We start from the raw sequence: 26,360 nt of genomic DNA, 5'->3' as shown, positions 1-26,360 counted from the left end.
TCTCATGGATAGGTCATGAATGTCCCGTCATTTCTGGCTAGGTATATTCTCTCTGTTAGAGTTACATTTATTGCATTTTTTTTTCCTTTTACCGCCCCCCCCCCACCTTGTTTTTACCTTTGCATGTGTCTCTTGAACCTCCTATTTGATGTCCAAATTTTCTGTTCAGCTCTGGTCTTTTCATCAGAAATTTTTGGAATTCTTCCATTTCGTTAAATGTCCATCTTTTTCCCTGGAAGAGAAGTCTCAGCTTTGCAGGAAAGTTGATTCTTGGCTGCATTCCAAGCTCCCATGCTCTTCAAAATATCTCGTTCCAGGCCCTTCGATCCCTTAAAGTTAACATTTGGTATTGATGGTGGGGAATAAGTTTCTGTTTAAAAAAGTCTCATTTTCAGGGTTATGTGTAAGAAAGTGGAGCAAATTTATGAATATGAACCACCTCTCAATTAATAAATTGTCAAAGGACATGGATAGACAGTTCTCAAGGGAAGAACTGCTCCAAATAGAGAATAATTAGAAAAATATAAAAAGGAAAATAACTCATATGTATAAAAAATATTTATAGCTACTTCTGTAGTGACAAAGGGGAAACTAAATCCAAAGACTTGTATGAACTGATTCAGAGTGAATCATCAGAAAGCAGGAAAATCATTTTTATAACTCTGTTATAAAGGACTTTTAAGAGACTTAGTGATTCAGATCAATCCCATCATAATATATGATTCCAGGGGGACAGGTGATTATGTAGATATCCATCTTCTGACAAGAGAGGGATGTTCTCAAAATAGAGAATGAGAAAAATTTTGGACATGATTGATTCAAAAGAAATCATTGACTAATCATATTTGTTAAGAAGGCCTTTTTAAATGGGATTGAGGTATTATGAAATAGAGGGAATTAAATGCTTTTAAATTGAAGAAATTTAGAAAGTTTTATATTTAATATTATTCTCTCTCACATTACTCCCAAACTGCTAGTCTATACCTAAATTTGTCAGTAAAGGAAGCTAGGTGGCACAGTGGATAGGGCACTTGTCTTGGAGTCAGGAGGGTGGGAGTTTAAATCTAGCCTAAGACACTTGCCACTTACTAGCTGTGTGATCTTGGGCAAGTCACTTAACCCTGATCACTTCACATCCAGGGCCATCTGTTATTGTCCTGATTGATATTATATCTGGCCCCTGGACCCAGATGGCTCTAGAAGAGAAAGTGAGGTTGGTGACTTGGCACAGTCCGCTCAAATCCAATTCATGTGCTTGCCATAGTGTCACTTCCCTGATGTCATGGTCTTCTTTGAGATTGCCGGTCTACAAAAATAAATGGTGTGTGTTTATTTTTTTTTATTTGCCCTGTCATATAATAAGTAAGTTAGTTTGGCCCCTAGTGAAATATGTGTAATTTTCATGTGAATGTCTGACTTGACTGCCACTATTCTTGAGCTAGTTGTGCTGAATATTATCTTGTTCAAAATTATAATCCTACCTAATTAGATTGAAACTTAGGAATGTCCATAGTTAAATAACTGTTATTAAACTCCAGATTGTGTCTATATCCTAGGGCAGCTAAAATACCACTAGCAAAATCAGAGTTTAGTCTTTTTCTATTTGAATTGGATTATGTTGGACTATAGTATGTAGAGTTCCCACATTAACAAGAGGAAACAAAACTCTTGAATAAACTTATTTCAGAAAAGGAAATTGAACAAGCCATCAAAGAACTTCCTAAGAAAAAATCTTCAAGGTCAATTAGATTTACAAGTGAATTCTACCAAATATTTAAAGAATAATTAATTCCAATTCTATATAAAGTTTTTGAAAAACTAGGCAAAGGAGTTTTGCCAAATTCCTTTTAGGAGCCAGGAAGAGATAAAAAAAAGAAAATTATAGACCAATCTTCAAATAAATATTGATACAAAAATTCTAAATAAAATATTAGCAAAGAAATTATAGCGAGTTATCACTAGAAATATACATTTTGATCAAGCAGAATTTATACCAGAAATGCAGGGATGGTTCAATATTAGGAAAACAATCAACATAATCGACCATATCAATAACAAAATGAACAGAAATCATGATTATCTCAATAGATGCTGAAAAAGCTTTTGACAAAATACAATACCTATTCCTATTGAAAACACTTGAGAACATAGGAATAAGTGGAATTTTTCCTTAAAATTATAAGCAGTATCTCTCTTAAAACCATCAGCAAGTTTATATGTCATGGGGATTAGATAGAGCTATTCCAAATAAGAGCAAGAGTGAAACAGGGCTAAGAGAAGAAATAGAACTTGAAGGAATTAGCATAGGAAATTAGGAAACAAATGAGGAATCCTGGAAAATCAACTAAAAACTGCTTGAAACAATTAACAACTTTAGTAAAATATTAGGATATAAAATAAACAAATGAACCCACATAAATCGTCAACATATATATCTATCTATCTATATCTATATATCTCTCTCTCTTCATATATATATATATATATATATATAACCAACAAAGTCCAGCATTAAGAGATAGAAAGAAAAATTTAATGTAACCATGAATAACAAAATAATTGGGAGTTTACCTGTCAACACAAACCCAGAAACCATATGAACACAATTACAAAACATTTTTCTTTTTATTTTAAAAAGGTTTATTTATTTTGAGTTTTACAATTTTTTCCCCAAATCTCGCTTCCCTCCCCCCACACCCCACAGAAGGCAGTTTCCTAGTCTTTACATCATTCCCATAGTATGCATTAATCTAAGTTGTATGTGATGAGAGACAAATCACATCCTTAAGGAAGAGATAGAGCAGAGTTACATAAAGGTAATAGTCCTTGGTCTTTGTTCAAACTCCACAATTCTTTCTCAGGATACAGATGGCATTCTCCATCACAGATACTACAAAATTGTGCCTGATTGTTGCCCTGTTGGTATGAGCAAGCCCATTAAGGTTGATCATCACTCCCATGTAGCTGTTAGGGTATACAGTGTTCTTCTGGTTCTGCTCATGGAGAATTCTGCTCACCTCACTCAGCATCAGTTCATGCACAAAACATTTTTCTTATAAATAAAGTCCCACCTAAACAATTTGAAAAAATATCAGTTACTCATGAATAGACCAAACTAATATAATAAAAATGTTAATTCTATCCACATTTGATCAGTGCTATACCAATCAAACTATCAAAAATTATTTTATAGAGTTAGAAAAAATAGTAACCAAATTCATCTGGAGGAAAAAAGATCAAGAATATCAAGGGAATAAATGGGAAAAAATGCAAAAGATGGTGGCCTACCAACACTAGATTCAAAACTATATTATAAAGCAGCTGTTATCAAAACTGGCTAGTTCTGGCTAAGAAATGGAATAGTTGATCAGGGGAATGGATTAGGTACAAAAGAAATAGTAGTAAATGTTTATAATAATCTACTGTTTGAAAAACCTAAAAGCTCCAGCTTCTGGGACAAGAACTCACTATATGACAAAATCTACAGGGGGAAAACTGAAAATTAGTATGGTAGAAACTAGCTATAGACCAAAATGGGTTCAAAATTTAGACATAAAGGGTGATACCTTAAGCCAATTAGGACAGCAAGGAATTGTTTATCTCTCAGATCTAGGGAAAGAGAAATAGTTTATGACTAAGAGATAGTGAACATTTTAAATTGCAAAATGGATAATTTTGATTACATTACATTCGAAGGGTATTGTACAAATAAAACTAATGTAACCAAGGCTAGAAGGAAAGCAGAAAGGTAGAAAAAACAAAACAATATAATAAAGCATAGGTAATATCACATTTTAAAACTAAATCAGGTGTGGGGTCATAATGGAGGTGTAAAAGCAGGGACTTCCCTCAGTTCTCCCCCAGACCACTCCAAATACCTTTAAATAATGACTCTAAACAAATTCTAGAGTGGCAGAATCTACTAAAAGATAGAATTAAACTATTTTCCAGACCAAGACAACTTAGAAACAGTTCAGTTATTGTAGAGCCACAGTCAGGATAACAAGCTTTAACAGCATCTACATTAAGGATTCACAGAACTTGGAATATGATATTCTGGAAAGCAAGAAGAGCTAACATTACAACCAAAAATCAACTACCTAGCAAAATTGGACATATTCTTTCAGGGGAAAAGATGGATATTCAATAAAATAGTGAACTTTTAAGCTTTCCTTGAAGAAAACATCAGAGCTGAACAAAAAATTTGATCTTCAAATATGAAACTCAAGTGAAGTATTAAAAAGGAAAATCATAATTGAGTTAATGATTTGCACTTCTTATTTTCACATTTATTATTATTCTCAATTAGAAGGGGTATATACAGACAGGTCACATGGGACAGTTGAACTTGAAGGAATATTATATTTTTAAAATGAAGTTAAGGCATGAGATAGGAATATACTGGAAGATAGGGAAAGGGGGAGATAGGGATAAATTATTTCACATAAAAGCTTTTGCAGTGGAAAGAAAGAGGGGAGAGGTGAGGAAGAGTGATTGAGCCTTACTCTCATAGAAATTGACTCAGAGAGGGAATGACACTTAATTGAGCATAGAAATCTGTTTTATCCTAGAGGAAAGAGGGAGGGAAAGGGAATGGGAGGAGAGGGGAGTAGCATTGATAGAAGGGAGGGCAGATTGTGGGAGGGAGTAGTACATGTAGGCAGGGGAAAATAAAATAACATAGACTAAAGAATCCCCCCCCCCCACTAGATCAGTGTTCAGCCCACAGAGAGTCTAATAATGTGTGTGTGTGTGTGTGTGTGTGTGTGTGCGCACACACACACACACACACACACACACACACACACACACAGGTAGTGACCATTTCTATATGTTTGATACCAGCGGATTAAAGTATGAATATATGCACCCATACTTGTTTACATTTTATATTAGGTTTTCCAGATGCTTAAAAGAACACAGATGCCTCTAGAGTTTGAGAATATATTACTGTAGCATTTTCTGGCCTTCTGTAAATTTTATTTAGAAAAGTATTTTATCTGATCTTTGCTAGCAAGTTATTTGAGCTACCAACAACCAAAGTATGAAATAATTAATGATTTGCTTGTATGTCTCTATAAACCTTTATTTAAAATTGTTTCTTTCTGAAATGCTAGGGTCAGAGTACCTTCCCAGCTATGCTGTATTGTTGCTATTTCTCTAATAGTTTGAGAGGAAAAAATGAGATGCCCCCAGCCTTTTTGTTAAGGATGAAAGGGAATGCTATTCTCAAACCTGCAATGTTATGTTACATTATTAGGCCATGATATATTTAGTCCTCTCCCAACTGATGGAAACCTACTACAAAAAGTTTCTGTAAATCTGGATCTTTTCCATATATTTTGATCACTTATTAGGTATATATGCCTAGATGTGGTATCACTGGGTTAAATGATACATACAGTTCAGTTACTTTTTAAATCTCATTCCAAATTTCTTTCCAGAATAGTTAGATTAATTCTTGGTATTATCCCATTGTCTTTCAGTGTCTCTTTCTTTCCAAAGACCCTCTAGCATTTCCCATTGTCATTTTTTGTCATGTTTTCCAAGCTATTAGGTCTGGGATGAAACCATAGAGATACTTTAATATGAAATTTTTCATTATTAGTAATTTGAAGCATGCTTTGATAGCTTGTCTTAAAAATGTATCTTCATATCATGTGACCACATGTTTTGAATACTGACTCATGGTATTATAATAATAATAATTATTATTATTATTGTCATATTAGAATTCATCTACAAGTCATTCAGTGTACAAAGGAATTCCTTCCATTTTTCTAGTTATTTTATATTACCTTTTATATTGAGGTATACATTTGGAGTGTGTAGCGAGTATATAGAATAAAATATTAGTTTGAACCTAATCAAATTCCTTTCTTTTCCCATCAGTTTTTTTTTAGAATAGGGAATCTTTAGCCAAGTAGATAGGAATCTTTAATTTATATAACACTAGCTACCAGTGTTCAGTTGCTTCTGGTTCTTGCTTATTTTGTCTGTTCCATTGATAGACTTTTTTGTTCTTTAGCTAGCATCAAATAAGTTTTATATTTCCTGCTTTAAAATATAGACATCTCATTTTATTTCATTCTATAGTATTGCATTTTTTATTTTTTTTTACAAATTAAAGGCTTGTGGCAATCCTGCATGGAACAGATTTATTAGTGTCATTTTTTTTAAGAGCATGTACTCACATTGTGTTGCTATGTCATATTTTGGTAATTCTTGCAATATTTCAAACTTTTTCATTATTATTATAATTGTTGTGGTGATCTGTATTTGTTTTGGAGTGCCATGAATTACATTCATATAAAATGGTGAATTTATTATTTTTTTTGCAAGGCAATGGGGTTAAGTGACTTGCCCAAGGTCACACAGCTAGGTAATTACTAAGTGCCTGAGTTCAGATTTGAACTCAGGTACTTCTTACTCCAGGGCTGGTGCTCTATCCACTATGCCACCTAGCTGCCCTAAAATGGTGAGTTTTATTAATAAATGTTGTATATGTTATGAATTTTCCATCAACTGGTTTTTCCCTATCTCTCTCTATTCTCTGAGACACAATAATATTGAAATCAGAATAATCCTACAGTGGCCTCAGAGTGTCCAAGTGAAAGACAGAATCCTTTGATGTGGCAAAGTTCATCATTGTCTTATTTTAAGATATTATCACAACCACCCAAATCTTTAGCAATCACCAGCCTGATTAATCAGCAGCCATCAATAGAGACTTCTTGCTGAAGGGTCAGAAAATGGTTTGTATTTTTCAAAAATTAAGTATTTTTAATTAAGGCATATTTATTTTTAGATGCACTACTATTACATATTTAATAAACTACAGTATAATATAAACATAATTTTATATGCACTGAGAAAACAAAAAATTAATGTGATTCACTTTATTGAGTTATTTACTTTAAACTTTAAAAAAATTAAAATGTCAGTTGTTATCATTATCTTTATTATTTAAATCTAGTAAAGTAAATATTCTTTATATGTGGTAAATTGGCTAAAAAATAAGATTAAGGGTATTGAAATTTCTTTGTCAGAGCTTTTAGTAACATAACAGAGGGAAAAGCCCAGGCTTTATGGGATAAAGTCTGTTTGCTTATAAAGCATTAGAGGAAGTAATGCTCAAATATGAGCATTATTTCCTCTTATGATCCTATAAATAAAGAAGGTGGGACTCCATCAGTTTGTTACAGGACACAGAATTCTTGGAAAGAAATCTCAAAACTGTTAGCAGATTTAAATGATCCAGTCAAGCTTATGCCAAAATAACAATTTAATAGAATTAAAGGTGACAGAGGTGGTAATAAGGCTGGTCACAAGAACTTCCTGTTTACAACTAGATTAGAAAATATTATATAAAACTAAGTCGATTAATATTACTATGAAACATTTTTACAAGTTGTTTTTTATTTAGTATCATATTTCCAAAGAAGTTTGATTATCATTTTTACTCTTAATTTCTCATAGTAAGTGCCTTGGTCACCTTTTTAACATATTGTTGACATTACACCAGATAATCTTGAAATTTTAAAAGCTGAAGCTATAGTATATTTCTAGAACCTTGACTGTTCTCTTCCATTCATTAATTGACCTTTTTATTAAGAAAACACCATAGTATTTTCTTGGCATTTTGTGATGCTGTTTTTTAATTAAACTTTTATTTGATTTTTTTCCGATTATATGCTATGGTAGTTTTTCAACATTCATCTGTTTGCAAATTTATGAGTTACACTTTTTTCTATCCCCTTTTCTTTCTTCCCCTTTTCCTATGGTGATGAACAGTCTGGTAAAAGTTGTATATTTACATTTGTGTTTAGTAGATTTATATATTAGTCATTTTATACAAGAGAAATTAGAACTAAGGGAAAAGAAAGAAAAGCATGAGATAGGAAGAAAAACAAGAAAAGTTTTAAAAAAGTGAACATAATATGCATTCTCAGATTCCATGGTTCTGCCCCCCCCCCCCAGATGTGGATGGCATTATCCTTAGCAAATGTTAGTTGCAAGGTTTCTTTGATCTCTGAACTGCTGAGAGGAGCTGCATCCATCATAGTTGATCATCTCACAATGTTGTTGTTAATGTGTATAATGTTCTCTTGGTTCTGCTCTCTTCACTCAGCATCAGTTTATGTAATTCTTTCCATGCTTCTATAAAATCCATCCACTCGTGATTTTTTTTATATAGTCATAACATTCATATAATTTGTTCAGCCATTCCCCATTTGATGATTTCCCTTTTTTATGATCTCTTTGAGATATAGGCCTAATATTTATAGTGCATGATCAAAGGGTTTCGTCAGTTTATTGCTCTTTGGGCATAGTTTCCAGATTGCTCTCAAGAATGGCTGAATCAGTTCACAACTCTACCAACAGTGCACTCAAGTCGCAATTTTCCCACATCCTTTCCAGCATTGATAATTTTCCTTTTCTGTCATCATAGCCAGTCAGAATTTATTTCAATTTGCATTTTTCTCTAATCAATGATTTGGATCATTTTTTCATATGACTTTAATTTCTTCATTTGAAAACTGCCTGTTTATATCCTTTTACCATTTATCATAAATTTGATTCAGTTTTCTGTATATTTTATGTTATTTTTATTTTGGTGAGGCATTGGCGTTAAGTGACTTGTCCAAGGTCATGTATCTAGTAAATATCAAGTGTCTGAGGCCTTGAACTGGGATCCTCCTGAATCCAGGGTTGGTGCTCTTTACACTGCACCACTTAGCTGCCCTATTTTTCTATATAGTTTAGAAATGAGTCCTTTATCAGAAACACTACCTATGAAAATTGTTTCCCAGCTTTCTGTTTTCCTTCTAATCTTGGCTGCATTGGTTTTATTAGTGCAAAACCTTTTTAATTTAATATAGTCAGAATCATCTTTTTTGTTGCCATTTTTTGACAACAACTTTTTTGCCATACTATCTACTATGGGATTTGTAGGTGTGCTTTTATTTGTGCTTGGGAGAATCAAAATGAGAGAGAGAGAGAGAGAGAGAGAGAGAGACAGAGAGAGAGAGAGACAGAGAGAGACAGAGAGAGACAGAGAGAGACAGAGAGAGACAGAGAGAGAAACATAGATAAGAACTAGTGACATCTAGCTTATCAAAATTGCATTAGTGGGGATAAATTTATTCAATAAATAGTCTTTGAACTTTCATCATGTATAAGGACTTGTGCAGCTGTACACAAAGAAGGCTACAAATATGGGATGTCTGCTATACGCTAGGCAGGAACACTGAAAAATTGTGTATAGTTATATATGAATGAATGAAAAATCGTTAATGTAAAATTGTATTCGGGGTGGCTAGGTGGCATAGTGGATAAAGCACCAACCTTGGAGTCAGGAGTTCCTGGGTTCAAATCCGGTGTCAGACACTTAATAATTACGTAGCTGTGTAGCCTTGGGCAAGCCATTTAACCCCATTTGCCTTGCAAAAACCTAAAAAAATAAAAAAATAAAAATGTAAAATTGTATTCCAATTAAAGTAATATCTGTATCAAATATCAAAGAGTCAATAGCATGATCTATATGCACTATTCAATCGGTTTTAAAATCAAGCCATCATTTCTTTTGTTACACACTAATCTAGTTGTATCCAAACTTTCTTGATTTTTTCAGTCCTACCCATAAAAAGATTTTCATCACATTCACTTAGTGTATGTATATAAAGTATTTTCTTATGTATTTTAAAATATATAAAATGGACAGTATTTAAAGATTATTAGGCTAATTTTATTTTATGGATAATATGAAATCTGTGTTGATTATCATAGTTATGTATATATTTAAATAATAATGGAGTGTATATAATTTTACTGCTCTCATTAAAATATTTTCTTAATATTTTTGAAAAAAATCTTACTTTGTGAAAGTGATTAGAAGATCTACTTTCAAGCTCATTTTCTTTCTATATTCAAATTTAATGTTTGTCATTACTGAAAAAGAAAGCATCATTGGACATTAAATAAAGGAAGTGCATCGTTGTCTACCTTTGCTAAATCATAATATTCTTTTTTCAGCTTACCACTCAATAATACATAGTTTTTGTTGAAATTCAGCCAGGAGATGTCCATCTTCCCTAATTCCCCTTAGTTTTAATTTAAAATAATTGGAAGATGCTGAATTTTATATTCCATTTTTTAATATATACTGTTCTTGATTTTGAGAGTATTTTCTTCTCCCAATTTCAGGTTGGGTGGGACTATATCGGCTTACAAGATAGTACCAGATGAAATAGAAGAAATCAAGGTACAGTATGATATCCTTCAAATCTGAAAAAATCAGTAGCCCTGGGAAGGGAAAAAAGAAAACCTCCTTTTAATAAAAATCATTAGAATTTCTCTGAGTATATTGAACCCTTATTTAATTCCTAATTAGAGATAATTCTTGAAGTTTATGCAGAGATGTTATTTATCATTTGACTTCATTTAACCATTTGAAATGATATTTAAAGAGAAATTGTAATAAATATTAAAAGGAAATATTCAGTTTCTGTGAAAATTTAGAAATTGTGTGCTGGAGGTGCATAACCAAGCAAACCTACTGCATTAATGGTGTTTGTTATTTAGTATAATTAAGAAACTAAAATACTTAGTTTTATAAATAAGAGTAAATATTAAAATGAATGTATGGGAAAGTGAATGGGAAAAATCCCACACCTTATTTGCCTAGAGTGAGAAAGCTTCATAGAGGATAAGAGCCCTATTTGGGTTTATAATGGTAGAGAAACATATAAGAGAAAATATTTATACTAATTTTTCATCATGTTTCAGTTCCTTTTTCCTTTATCACACCAAGCATAAATCAGATTTCAAGTAATTCTTACTGCCTTTTAAACCTACTTTGCTATTTTCAACATATAATTGTCAATGTGAGAAAGTGTCTGAGTATTCTAAAACATGATATACTACTATATTTCTTTCCCTTATATTTTGTTTCAAATTCTTTGACTTAAATAGATTTGTTACTATTAAAAATAATTCTTTCCCAGGTCTTAGTCCTTCTACCATCTCCATTGGAATTTGGGGTATTATTTCTTAGGGAAAGTTGAATATTCGACATGAATATATCATAATTGCTTCTTTAATATCTCTTTTGAGCCATGTGGCAAATATGTTTTTGGAGAGAATGCTGAATTTGTAATAAGAGAACATTAGAGAAAATCCATGTTTTGAGTTTTCTCATTAGTAAAATAGAATTAGAATAAATAATCTAATATTTATATAGGTGTCATCTCAAAAGAAAAAAAAAATAGCACCAGAATTAGTAGATGATTTCATTTTGTTAACCTTTTAATGGCATCCCTTTTGAACAAACTATTAATGTTAACTTTAAATAACTATTTAACATTCTTCTTTTATCTCTCCTTTTCTGATACAGGTGAATTTCAGTCACAGTTGTTCAGATGAATAGTACCAAACTGCAGTTGATAACTTTATCTAGGGTAGATAAGTGAGATAGAGGAGAGAATGCCAGGAGTCAGGAACATCTGCCTTTAATCCTTATTAAATGCACAGATCTGAACAATAGACTTAACACCATTCTCCCCCTCTACACAAACACACTCAATTTCCTCACCTGTACAGTTGGCATAAAAATAGCATTTAGCTCACAGAATTTTTATGAGGATCAATTGAAATAACTCACAGTGCTTTTGAAGACCTTAAAATACTGTGCAAAATTTAGTTATTATAATCTTCCAAAGAAAAAGGAGGTTAAAAACTTATAAATGATGGCAATTTTTTTCCTATTAAAAAGAAAAGCATATATGTGTGTGTGTGTGCTAAAAGAAAGTATATATGAATATATGTATATATTTTTTAAAAATAGACATATTATGTTTGTTTTTAAAAAATAACCAAAAAATAAAGTATTTCATATTCACATATAGATATATACATACATTATATATATATAGTGTTTAAAAATAAACTTCTGCAAGCATAACCAACTGAAACATAGGATTAATACAAAATACTTTAGCTGTTTAAACAGTTAAAATGCTTAAAACTAAGAAATGTAATTGTACATATTTCAGTTACATTGTCAAAAGCAAATGATCAAAATAAGTAGAAATTTTTGAAAGATGAAATATATCTTTTAATTCTGATGTTTCTCAACTAAATATCAGTTAAATCTCTAGTGTATTAAAGAGCAAATTTTATTCTAGAGAGATTATGAGTTACCCAAATCACACCCTAAGTCATTTACAGCATTATTTAAAAAAGTAGGCTTGAGGGGCAGCTAGGTGACTCAATGGATAGAGCACTGGCCCTGGAGTCAGGAGTACCTGAGTTCAAATCCAGCCTCAGACACTTAATAATGACCTAGCTGTGTGTCCTTGGGCAAGTCACTTGACCCCAATGACTTGCAAAAACCTTAAAAGAAAAAGAAAGTAAAAGAAAGGTAGGCTTGATATAAGATTATATCTGCCATCTCTGAGCTAAGTCTTGATGCCTCTAATAAATCCCTAATATTTACCCTAACTAGAAAATTTTTATCGCATATACATATACATATCCAATACATATTGTTAATATATATTGGAACTTCTTTGTTTTTTATTGCAGACAAACCTAAATTTTTAGATGCCGACATCATATTTATAATACCATCACTGACTTTTATCCTAGGGCAACAAAAATATGGTGGAGTGGAAGGCTGTCTTGGCAAGAACAGGAAAGAAACTGCCTTCCATCAGCTTTCCACCGCTGGTCCCCTCATCTAGGTTACATAGTATCTGATACTTTAAAAAGACTCTACCATGAAACTAAACCATTTGTTCAGTCATTTCAGCTGTACCTAAGTCTTCATGACATCATTTAGTGTTTTCTTGTCAAAGATATAGGAGTAGTTTATTATTTCCTTCTCCAGTTCATTTTACATATAAAGAAACTAAGCTAACTGACTTACCCTGGATCCCACAGCTAGCAAGGGTCTGAGGCCAGATTTGAACTCAGGAAGATGAGTCTTCCTGACTTTCAGACTCAGTATTCTATCTACTGTTCTACTTAGTTGTCCCTCTCTGACATGTACTCTTCAATCTAATAACAAAAAAAAAACATTTAAAAATATATATTTTTACAGTTTCACACACAGATAGTTTTCAAAATACAGAAAAGAATTTGAGCCCCAGAATTTTCTCCTCCAAGATAGCAGACAATCTGATATAGGTTATGCATCTACAATCCTGTTAAACATTTATACATTAGTCATGCTATGAAAGAAAAAACAGAATAGAAGGAAAAATCCATGAAAAAAAATAATAGTATGCATTCATCTGCATTCAGCTGTCATCAGTTCTTTATCTGGATGTAGATGGCATTTTCCATAATGAATCTTTTGGGAATTTGCTTTGATTATTGTACTGCTGAGGCGATCTAAGTATGAGTTGATCAATTATTCTGTTACTATGTACAATATTCTCTTGATTTTGCTCACTTTACACAGCATCAATTCATGCAAGTCCTTCTGACTTTTCTGAAATCGGCCTGCTCATCATTTCTAATAGCACAATATTCATTAATATCACACAACTTGTTCAACCAACAAAAAGAGTTGCTGTTAATATTCTTTTTTTGATGTAGGTCCTTTTCTTTATCATCTTTTTGGAATACAAATACAATATGATATGATATGATACAATTAAACTTTGATTGCTCTTTGGGCATAGTTCTAAATTGATCTCCAGAATGATTGGATCCCACCAACAGAGCCTTAATCTCCCAATTTTTCTACATCTTCTCTCATATTTATCATTTTCCTTTTCTGACATCTTAGACAATCTTATAGGCATGAGGTAGTACCTCAGAGTTGTTTTCATTTATATTTCTCTAATTAATGATTTAGAACATATTTTAAAATGGGTATAGATAGATTTAATTTCTTTATCTGAAAACTGCTTGTTTACTATTTATCTATTGGTGAATGATTTATAATCTCATAAATTTGACTCAGTTCTCTCTATAAAAGAAATAAGGTATTTGTCAGAAATACTGATTATAAAATAATTTCCCAGCTTTCTATTTCCTTCTAATCTTGGTTGCATTAGTTGTTTTGTGCAAAACTTTTTTAATTTAATTTTAGCAGAATTATCCATTTTGCAAAAAAAAGGGTGATAAGTTCTTGTTTGGTGATGAAATCTTTCCTTCTTCATAGATCTGACAGGTAAGCTATTTCTTGCTCTCCTAAATTACTTATTGTATCACACTTTATGACTAAATCATATACCCATTTCAATCTTATCTTGGCATATGGTGTGAAATGGTGATCTATAACTAGTTTCTGCCATACTATTTCCAGTTTTTCCAGCAGTTTTTATCAAATAGTGAGTTCTTATCCCAGAAGCTGAAGTCTTTAGGTTTATCAGACAGTAGATTCCTGTAGTCATTTAGGTCTGTGTCTCATTTAGCTAACTTATTCTAATATTCTATTTTCTTATTCTATATTTCATAGCTAGTACCAAATAGTTTTGATGTTTGCAGCTTTATGATATAGTTTTAGATCTTGTAAAGTTAGGCTACCTTTCTTTGCACATTTTTCATTAATTCCCTTGATATTCTTGACTTTTTTTCTTGATGAATTTTGTTGCTATATTTTTCAACCCTTTAAAATAATTTCTTTGTACTTTGATTGGTATGGTATTGAGTAGGTAAATTAATTTGGGTAGCATTGTCATTTTTATTATATAGAAAAACCTATGAGCAGTTGACATTTTTCTAGTTATTTATGGCTGATGTTATTTATGTCAAAAGTGTTCTGTAATTGTGTTCATATAGTTCCTGGATTTGTCTTTACAAGTGGACTGCCAAATATTTTACATTGATTGCAGCTAATTTAAATGAAATTTCTCTTTCTATCCCTTGCTGCTTGGCTTTGCTGATAATATACAGAAATGCTGATGATATAGGTGGGCTTATTTTATATACTGTGACTTATCTAAAGTTAAGTATTTCAAGTAGTATTTTTTTAGTTGATTTTCTAGGATTCTGTAAGTATACCATCACATCATCTTATTGCCTGTTGTCTATTCCAGTTCCTTCAATTACTTATTCTTCTCTTGTCTTAAGGCTAACATTTCTAGTACAATATTGAACAATAGTAATCATAATGGGCATCCTTATTTCACCCCTGATTTTATTAGGAAGGCTTTTTATAGACAGATACTACTCATCATTTTAGGGAAATCTCCATTGATTCCGTTTTTCTAGGGTATCTTGTCAAAAACTTTCTGTGTCTATTGAGATGATCATATGATTTCTATTGATTTTGAATTAATTTGGTCAGTTATGAGTTTTCCTAATAGCAAAACTGCTACCCTGCATTCCTGGTATAAATCCCACCTGGTGATAAATTGCTTTAATCTCTTTGCTAATATTGTATTTAAAATTTTTGCATCAATATTCATTAGGGAAATTGGTTTTTAATTTTCTTTCTATGTTTTGACTTTTGGTGAGTTAGTATCAGCACCATAATTGTGTCATAAAAGGAATTTGTTAGGACTCCTTTTTTTTTGCCTAGTTTTCTATAGTACTGGAATTAATTATTCTTTAAATGTTTGAATTCACCATATGGTGAATCCATATGGCCCTGGAGATTTTTTTCTTAGAAAGTTAATTAATGGCTTCTTCAAATTCTTTTTCTAAAATGGGTTTTTTAAAGTATTTTTTCTGATATTCTGGGCAATTTAAATTTTTGAAATATTCATCTATTTCATTTAGACTGTCAGATTTATTGGCATGACTTGTAATTTTTGTTTAAACTTCCTCTTCATTGGTAGTGAATTCACCCTTTTCTTTCAATTCTGATAATTTGATTTTCAGCTTTCTTTTTTTTAAATCAAATTAACCAAAACTTATCTATTTTATTAATTTTTATTTTTGAGTTAAATGATTTCCTTATTTACAATTTTATTAATCTCTCCTTTGATGTTTAGGATTTCTAAATTGGTGTTAGATGGGGTTTTGGCCTTTTTTTCTTTTTTCTTTTTTTAGTTTCTTGACCAGTACATTGATTGCTTCTTTTTCTATATTGATGTAGGCCAAAGTACTATTTTTGGCTACATCCCATATATTTTGGTGTATTGTCTCATTATTGTTATTCTCATTGATGAAATTATTGGTTGTTTCCATGATTTTTTTGACCTACTCATTCTTTAGGATTAAATTAATAACAATTAATTTTCAATCTATCTTTCCATGTAATTTTATCCTGATAATTTTCATTACTTCATGATCTAAAAAGGATATATTTACTATTTCTGCCTTTCTTCCCTAAAAAATGATATTTTGTGTGGATATTATGTGACAGTGAGAAAAGGATATATTTCTTTCTTTCCCCATTCAGTTTTCTCAGAAATCTATCATATCTAACTTTCCTAAAAATTCTATTCATTTCTTTGTGTTTTAAGTTGATTTTATGGATTCTCTAAGTATACCATCATATTATCTGCAAAGAATGAGTTTTGTTGCTTATTGTCTTTTCCAATTCCTTCAATTACTTATTCTTCTCTTATCCTAAGGCTAACATTTCTAGTACAATATTGAATAATAGTACTAATTCTGATAGGAAGAATTTTCATTTTGGGATCTCTTTCAGGAGGTGATAGGTGGAATTTCCATTCTTTTGATTTTTTAATTGTCTTTTGATTTCTCATAAAGTCATTAACTTCCATTTGCTCAACTCTTATTTTTGTGAAATCTTTTTCTTCAGTGAACTCTTATACTTTCTTTTACATTTAACCAATTCTTATTTTAATTATCTTTATTTTATTTTGTACAAATGATATTTTTATGCATTACTAAAATATTCTTGTTTAAGAGTAAACTTAATATCCCCTCCACCCAAAAAATATAGACCCTCATGAGCAATAAAGTAAAGGAAAGAGGAAAGAATTAATATTAAAAAAACAATTATATTAATAGGGGCAGCTAGGTGGCACAGAGGACAGAGCACCAGCCCTGGAGTCAGGAGCACCCAAGCCCAAATCCGGCCCCAGACACGCAACACTCACTCAGCTGTGCTGCCCCAGGCAAGCCATCCAACACCATCTGCCCCTCAACCCCCTAACAATAATAATAATAATAATAATAATAATAATAATTGTACTTCAGTCTGTGTTCCAACACCACCAGCTCTGTCACAGGTGGATCATATTCTTTAGGATAAATCCATCACAAAAGCTACTTCCATAATTTTCCACTGTAGCCATTGCTGATCAGAACTCCATCCATTCATACTTCCCCACTACCATACACTATATTTTCTTTCTCCCTTCACTCTGTCCCTCTTCTTAAATGTGCTGTAGGGTAGTTGAGTGGTGCAGCAGACTGATCACCAGTCCTGGGGCCAAGAGGCCCCGAGCCCACAGACCATACATACCTAAGGCCCAGCAGCCATCCAACCCTGTGGTCCTAGAGAGGCCATCCAATCTCAGCCCCTGACAAGAAGTAAAAAAGAAAATGTGTTATATCTGACCACTCTCCCCCATGGTCCACCCTCTCCTCGATCACTCACGTCCCCCCCTTCCCCGTCCCCCTTCTCTCCTTACTCTAGATGTCTATACCCCATTGAGTATATATCCTGTTTCCTCTCTGAGCCACCTCTGATGAGAGTGAAGTTTCCCTCATTCCCCCTCACCTTCCCCCCTTCCATATCATTGCAATAGCTCATTGTAATAAAAAAAAGTATTATATGAAATATCTTAGCCTATTCTACCTCTCCTTTCTCTTACTCCCATTACATTTCCCTTTTAGCTATTGACTCCATTTTTATAATATATCTTCAAATTCAGCTCTCTTCTGTGCTTCATCTATAAAAGCTCCTTCTATCTGTTCTATTAAATGAGAAGTTTCTTATGAGTATTATCAGTGTCATTTTTCTATGCAGGAATACATGTAGTTCATCATCATTAAGTCCCTTATATTTTACCCTTCCCCTCCACTCTCTATGCTTCACCTGAGTCCTGTATCTGAAGATTAAACTTTCTGTTTAGCTCTGGCCATTTTAACAGTAACATTTGAAATTCCCCTGGTTCATTGAAAGACCATCTTTTTCCCTGGAAGAGGATGTTCAGTTTTGTTGAGTAGTTAATTCTCGATTGCATTCCGAGCTCTTTTGCCTTCCAGAATATTCTATTCTAAGCCCTACTAGCTTATAATGTAGTTGCTGCTAAGTACTATATGATCCTGACTGCAGTTCCATGATATTTGAATTGTGTACTTCTGGATGCTTATAATATTTTCTCTTTGACTTCGGAGTTCTGGAACTTGGCTATATTATTCCTGGGGTGTTTGTTTTTTTGGGGGGGATCTCTTTCCGGGGGAGATCAGCGGATTCTCTCAATTTGTATTTTGCCCTCTGCTTCTAGGATATCTGGGCAATTTTCCTGTAGGAATTCTTTAAAAATGAGTTCAAGGCTCTTTTCCTGAACGTGACTTTCAGGTACCCCAATAATTTTAAATTATCTTTCCTGAATCTATTTTCCAGATCAGTTGTTTTTTCAATGAGATGTTTCACATTTTCTTCTAATTTTTCGTTCTTTCAGTATTGAAGTATTGTGTCCTAACTTCTCGTAAAGGCAGCAGCTTCCTTGAGTTCCAGTCTACATCTGAAGGATTTGTTTTCCTCAGAGAGCTTTCTTATCTCTTTTTCCATCTGGCCAATTCTGCTTTTTAAAGCATTATTCTCCTCAATACCTTTTTGAACTGTTTTATCCATTTGACCTGTGCTGGTTTTTAACATGGTATTTTCTTCAGCATTTTTTTGGATCTCCTTGACTAAGCAAACTGCTGACTTCTTTTTTTGTGTTTTTCCTGCATCTCTCTCATTTTTTTCCCCAATTTTTCCTACTTGATTTTCAAAATCTTTTTTTGAGCTCTATCATAGCCGGAACCCAATGTTTGTTTTTCTTGGAGTCTTTAGATACAGGAGCTTATACTTCCTCATCTTCAGATTGAGTATTTTGATCCTTCTTGGGATCATAGATAATGTGTTTTTTAATGGTGTTCTTCTTTTTAGTCTGTTCAAAAGTATTTAGAGGGGTTTAGAGGAGAACTTGGTGAGTCCTTACATTTTGATGTTACCTCTCTTCTTTATCTCTTTTTTTAATTAGAGCTATTTTGCTTTGTCTGAGATCATGATTGGTATTCTACATTTTTCAGTATCACCTGAAGCAGAATATATTCTGTTTTACCCTTTTACTTTTACTCTGTGTGTCTCTCTCAGTTTTACTTATCTTTCTTGTAAATAATATATTGTAGCTTTCTGTTTTTTAATCCATTCTGCTGTCCACTAGTTTTATGAAACTTCATCCTGTTCACATTCACAATTATGATGACTATTTATATTTCCTTCCATCCTATTTTTCCTGTTTTCTACTTTTCTTTCACCCTTTCCCTGTCCCCCAAGTATTTAGATCCAGAGCCTTGCCTCCCTCAATTTCTCCTCTCTTCTATTAACCCCACACACACCTTTTCTTTTCTTCTTCCCCTCCTACTTACTTTGAGTAAGGTATGCTCAACTGAGTGTGTATATTATTCTCTCTTTGAGCCAATTCAGTGAGAGGAAGGTTTAAACAATGTTCACATCTGCCTTCTCTCCCTCTGCTATAATAGGTCATTTTCACTTGTTCATGTGATATAATTTACCCTATTCTACCTCCCCTTTTCTCTCAGGATAATCCTTTTTTTTCACCCCTTAATTTGTTATATCATTACATCAACATCAATATATACCTTCTCTCACTGCCTAACTGACCTAATAGAAATAGAGTTACAGGTAGTTCCCTTGTAGGAAAGTAAACAGTTTAACCTTTTTGCTTCTTTTGAGTCTTGTATTTGAAAATCGAATTTTCTGTTCAGGTCTGGTGTTTTCATCAGGAAAGTTTAAAAGACCCCTATTTCATTGAATGCCCATTTCCCCCAAAAAAGATTTTGTTCTATTTTGCTTGAAATGTGATTCTTGGTTGTAATCCAAGTTCCTTTGCCTTCCAGAATATCATATTCCAAACCCTTTGATTCTTTAATGCAGAAGCTGTTAAGTCCTATATAATCATGACTGACTCCTTGATATTTGAATTTTTTCTTTCAGACTGCAAAATTTTCTTCTTGATATGTTAGTTCTGGAATTGGATTTTATTATTTCTTAGAATTTGGGGGATTCTTTTAGGAAGTAATCATAGATTCTTTCAATGACTATTTTACTCTCTGGTTCTAGGATATCAGGGCAATTTTCCTTTATAATTTCTTGAAAGAAATTGTTCAGGCTTCTTTTTTCATCATGGCTTTCAGGTAGTAATTCTTAAATTCTCTCTTCTGGATCTATTCCCAGGTCAATTTGTTTTTCCAATGGGGTATTTTACATTTTCTTTTCTTTTTTTTTCTTTTTTTTTTTTGCTTTTGTTTTATTGATTCCACTTACCCAATTCTAATTTTTAAGGATTTATTTTCTTCATTGAGTTTTTGTACTTCCTTTCCCATCTACTTTTTAAAGAATTGTTTTCTTCAGAACTTTTTTCCATTTACTCAATTCTGTTTTTTCAGTTTTCTTCTTCAATTTTTGTGCTTCTTTTTCTAAGATGTTGACTCTTTTCTTAAGATGTTGACTCTTTTCATGATTCTCTGACATAATTCTCATTTTTTCTGCTTTTTTTTATTTTTCTTACTTGATTTTTAAAATCTGTTTTTTCAAAAGGAATATTTGAGACTAATTCATATTCCTCTTTGATGCTTCACATATAGATTTTGACATTTTATTTTCCTCTGAGTTAATTTTGATCTTTCCTTTCACCCTAGTACCTTTCTTTGGTCAGAGAGCTTTTATATTTTGTTTTTGTTTTCTAGCTTATTTTCTGATTTTTAAAGTTGAGCTTTGCTCCTGGGGTATAGGAGACTATCCCAAGTTTTTTTGTGCTAGGATCCAGGGACCTGGTCACTAGCTTTCTGTGCCAAGGTCTCCAGAGTTAGTAGCTTGCTTCCTGCACTAAGCCTAGAAGCCTCATGGCTGGCATGCTGAGAACAATGGGATGGGGGTAGGAAGTATTGGTGTGTCAATAGCCTTGAGCAATAGGATTAGAGGTTAGTGTTTTAATTTTAAGGCCAGCTCAGAAAAGATTAATTGTAGAATATATTACTCTGCCTAATATTTCTTCTACTACAACCACACTTAGTTATAATCTACAGATGTGTATATTTCCAAATTTATCCAGGCCAATTTTTAAATGACATGTATACCTATAATCCATCTCTGGGGCTGTACTTGAAACTTCTTCATATTGATTATATTTGTAGTTTGCCATTGTGGCCTTTTTAAAAAAAAATTATTTATTTTAGACATTGGGATTGAGTGACTTGGCCAGGGTTATACAGCTGGGTAATTATTAAGTGTCTGGGGTTGGATTTGAATTTAGGTCCTCCTGAGTCCAAGGCTGGTACTCTATCCACTGTGTCACCTAGTTGCCCCCATTGTGGCCTTTAAAAAAACAGGTTTACTACATGAATTGATACTGAGTGAAATGAGCAGAACCAGAAGAACATTATTCACACTAATAACAACATGGGGTGATGATCAACTAGGATGGACTTGTTCATTTCAGCATTACTATGATCAAAGACAATTTTAAGAGACTTGCAATAGAAAAATACCTACCGTATCCAGAGAAGGAACTGTGAAGTTTAAATGAAGACCAAAGCTTATTATCTTCATTGGATTGCTTTCTGTCAGGGGGAGGGGAGAGGAAAGAGAGGTAGGGAGAAAAATTTTAAAACTCAAAACCTTACAAAAAAAAGATTGCCATTGTATGTAGTTAGAGAAACATATACAACATTTACATAATTTTTAAAAATAACAAATAAACAGGTTTACCTCCAATCTATGATAATTCATTCTTTAGAGCAAGTGTATACAATAAAAGGAAATTTTCAGAAAATGCTCAGAAGTTCTTAAATGACCTTTAATCCTTCTTGGACCTAGTGGTACTCACCTAAAAATAATATTTTTTTCCCTTGCTAAATTTACAATCTTTTTAAGTTTTTACTCTGTAAAGTATCCTTAAAAATAAAAGTCATTCTTGTTAAATGATTTGACTTCAAAATAATATGTTAGAGGCCTTTCAGAACCTCAGATGATTAAAAATGAGTGAAAGAGTGGACTTTCTTCCCAATGAATGAAACTGCAGAAGGCATAAACACCTAAATTGAAGCAATTAACAGCCTGTTATTAAGATGTTTTCCTACAAGCTCATCCATCTTATCTTATGTAAACAGATTCATAAGGCTTTGGGCTTTTGAATGAAAGGCAAATGACACTATATAGGAAACATCTTAGAGTATTTTGGGGAAAAAAATAAAGTCACACTCCTTGAACAATGTATAAATATAGCTGTCAATATCTGAATAGCTACAAATCTATTAGTCAAATGGTGAGCTGGTTCAGCCATGGAAAACCTTAATTCAAAGAAAACAGCTCTTAAGCTAGGAACTTTCTGTCCTGCTTTCCCTATTTACCAGGTCCCCAAAAAAGCATCTAAATAAAACAAAGAGAGTTTTTGAGGGTAAACAGATGGTCACTTAAAGAAGGAAAGGCTACCCCCAAGAATAAAGAGATATAGTAAGAAGATTCATGGAAATATAGGAAAAGGTAGATACAATTGGATAGTCACATGAAGGAGAAAGCAGCTATTAAGAGTATAGCTCCTGGAACAAGAGAATAATGCCCCTTTTGGACTCAAGAAAGCACTTTATTGGTTGGCTATATGCATTATTTACACATTTGCCTTGTGATTCTTAACCAGTGCTTCTCTCTCTACTTCTCTCTGTCTCTATATCTTCTCTCTCTCTCTCAATCTCTCTCTCTCTCTCTCTCTGTCTCTGATGGAATGGATACTTTATACCACTTGTTCTTACTATACTATTTTAGTAAATTAAAAAAAAATATTAATGAATCATGACACCAGAATACTAGTAATGAAGCATGTTACTTCTTTACTGATAGATGATGGACTCAAAGTTCAACAGCAGATATAAATTTTTAGACATACCCTCCATATAGATTGGTTTTACTTAGTTATGGTTTTTTTTTAACCTAAGTTTTTCTTTGGGGGGGGCTAGTTTTTAATGATAGAAAGGATTGTGGAGGAAGATAATAACAGTGATTTTACAAAAAAAGAAAAAAGAATGCCCATTAAAATATTTTTAAAGGTTTACAAAAAGTACTTTAGAAAGAAAAGCAGGCAGATAGTTCACTTAGGAGAAAAATGGGTTGAATTTATTATACAGAGTATTTCAAAACCCACTTTTTAGCTATTAGTATTAGAGGTGGGTTTTTTTTTTATGTTTTTGCAAGGCAATGGGATCAAGTGGCTTGCCCAAGGCCATACAGGTAGGTAATTATTAAGTGTCTGAGATCAGATTTGAACCCAGGTACTCCTGACTCCAGGGCCGGTGCTTCATCCACTGTGCCACCTAGTGGCCCCAGAGGTGTTTTTTCTACTTTAAAGCCAGTGGTATAGAATAGAGATTGAGTGATTTACATATAATCCTCTTTGTTTTTTTATTTTGTATATGGAAATACTTATTTTTATTTTGGGTATTTAAGTTCAGGTTTTAAAAATGAATAAAAGATGAAGGAAGAGGAAGGTTTAAATACAAAATAGATATTCCAAATGGAATTGAATAGCTCAGTAGTATATGAAGAGGTCATTAAGAAAGTGAATTTACCTCAAAGATTCAGACTTCATTCATTATTAGTCACTCATCTCTATAAAAATCTCCATAAGTATATTGGAAATCTAAATGACTTAATTGGGACTTAAAAATCAAGATGGAGTTTCTTAATATGAGAAAGAGCCTTTGATACTAAGAAGATTACCTGAACTAGACAACTATTTCTCTTTCACCTTCTGCTTAGAGATGGCAAGTCAATGAGAAGAGATTTTTGTCTGTTCTTTGTCTCTTTGCCTCCCCTAAGCTAAGGGACATTGACCTAGCTAAAAGAATACTGTGACACTCTAGATGAATAAGAATTCTATCACATCAGTTGAAGAGAGCATAGTCCCTTCCAGCCAAGCTAGGGGCTGAAGGTCAGAAATGAGTGTGGTTACTTATTGAAGATCATGCATGCACATAGAGTACAACAAATCTCCAGCAAAGATGCTCTGGCCTGAAAAGAGCCTTGCAGCCAAGTGGCATACCCTGTCCAGCATTTCAGCAGCATACCAATCAACAGTATCACAGTGGCCTTCCCAGCAGTCAAAGTCCAGTGAAAGCATAGCTTGCCTGACTCTATCTAGCAACAGCAGAGTTCTACCTGACTCAGTACAGCTGCCTAGGATAATCAGGAACTAAAACTACTAAACAACCAGCTTGACCTATCTCAGCTGCAGATTAAGTCTTTCAACTAAAAAACTAGGTTTTGTAAGGTTAAAGCCCATTCACATCTGGACTCATATTCCACAGACCCTGGAGAAATCACTTTACCTATATTTGCTTGTTTCCTTATCAATAAAATGACATAATAATACACCTACTTTCCAAGGTGATTGTGAAGATGAAACAGATAGTTTGGAAAGTGTTAAGTATTATTGTTTCAAATCCTAAAACTTTCCAACATAACTCACAATTGAACAAAGAAAATCGATGGAAAAAATATATGATAATGTGATCTCTTCAGTCAGTGTTTATAATGTTTTTTTCTTAGTACTAGATCTATCTGATGTGAGCAGTTTGAATGACAATAAGGTTAAGGTGACTGCCATTTCACCCTTCCTCCTTTGTATAAATATTTATTTGTACACCCTGATTATATATGATTATTTTCTTTACCTTCCTTTCTTCCTACTTAATATAGTCCTCTTCCTCCCTCTTTCTATTCTTTTCTTTAGATCATCAAGGCATCTCAAATATCCTAAGTTCTTCTTAACCTTTATTGTTTTTTTCTTTTCCTGAAGTTTTATTTTATTTAAGACATTGGGGTTAAGAGGGACTTGCCCAAGGTCACACAGCTAAGTAATTCTTAAGTGTCACAGGTAGGATTTGAACTCAGGTCCTCTTGACTCCAGGGCCAGTGTGCTGCCCCTGTATTTTGTTTTAATCAACCAAAATTCAACTTTGAATCTCCAACCCCAATACACACACACACATACACACACACACACACATTCCCTCACTGAAAACAAGGAAAACAAAAGATATTACATAGTTAAAATAAATTTCCACATTTGCCATATTTTTAAACTTTTTTTTAAATTATCTAACTGCATTCTGAGTCCTTTATCTTTTTGTCAGAAGGTGGATAGCATGTTTCTTCAATCATCTTCTGGAATCCTAATTGGTCATTATATTTATAAAGTTGTCTTTAAAAGAAATATCCTTGAATTTTTGAGCTAGTCCTTTGTGTTGCCAGCACATTTCTGTTTTTAAATAAACTTTTAAAAATTTTGTCATACAGAGTTTTGCTTCTTTAAGCAGGGCAAAAACTCATAGAATTTTCCTTTTAAGTAAATCAAAGTCTATTCATCCATCCCCCCAAATTATAAACCCTCTTTTAGAATCCTGTTCTTTGCCAACTAAAAAAAATAGCTATAAAAAATTTTGTACATTTTTTTCTTTAGAACTAATTCCTCCCCTTCATCTAGATTTTCTCTAATTTCTCACACTTCTCCTTTCCCACTCCTCTTTTCCTGTTGAGTGAAATGGATTTTTGTACCCAACTCTTTGATTGTGTATCTTTTCTTTGATCAGTTTAAATGACAAAAAGGTTAAGGTGACAGCCATTTCCCCTTTCCTCCTTTGTATAAATATTTACTTGTGTACCCTAATTATATGTGATTATTTTCTTTACCTTCTTTTCTCTCTCCCTACCTAATATAGTCCTTTCCCCTCTCTTTCCATTCTTAAGATCATCAAGGCATAACAAAACCAATCCTGGGTCTTGTCTGATGAGGTTTTTCCTGTGAACTCTGATAGGAATAAGATTCAGAAGGGATACATGTATCATTTCCCCATATTTGAATGTAAACAGATTATCTTTGTTTACTCTTTTATTGTTCATTCATCTTTAAATTTTTATGCCTTCATGTCTATGTTTTAACTTCAGAGTTTTGCTGCAGTTCTGATCTTTTAATCAAGACATGCTTAGACATCTTCTATTTCATTGAAGAGCCATTTTTTCCCTTATAGCATTACACTCGGTTTTGTTGAGTAAGTTATTCTTGTTTGTAAACCCATTTCCTTTGTCTTCTCAATTATCATTTTTCAAGTTCTCTGTTCTTTTATTGTAGTCACTGCTAAAACTTCTGTGATCCTGAATGTGGATCTTTGGTGTTTAAATTCTATACACATATAGCACT

The 26,360-nt window shown here is 32.8% G+C and overlaps 1 protein-coding gene across 4 annotated transcripts in view; it reads left to right on the top strand.

Annotated features, from left to right (window-relative positions):
• Nucleotides 1-26,360, top strand: part of GPHN (gephyrin) — a 714,820-nt gene that overhangs the window by 228,799 nt on the left and 459,661 nt on the right. For all 4 annotated transcript variants that reach the window (XM_074236098.1, XM_074236097.1, XM_074236096.1 and 1 more), the window contains exon 3: nucleotides 10,207-10,264. In XM_074236098.1, coding sequence (XP_074092199.1) covers nucleotides 10,207-10,264 — 58 coding nt within the window. The remainder of the gene's footprint in view (nucleotides 1-10,206; nucleotides 10,265-26,360) is intronic.

The sequence above is a fragment of the Macrotis lagotis genome, chromosome 4 (assembly GCF_037893015.1).
Source record: "Macrotis lagotis isolate mMagLag1 chromosome 4, bilby.v1.9.chrom.fasta, whole genome shotgun sequence".
Lineage (NCBI taxonomy): Eukaryota > Metazoa > Chordata > Mammalia > Peramelemorphia > Peramelidae > Macrotis > Macrotis lagotis.
The sequence above is the reverse complement of the archived record's forward strand: the minus strand, read 5'-3'. Positions and strand labels throughout refer to the sequence as shown.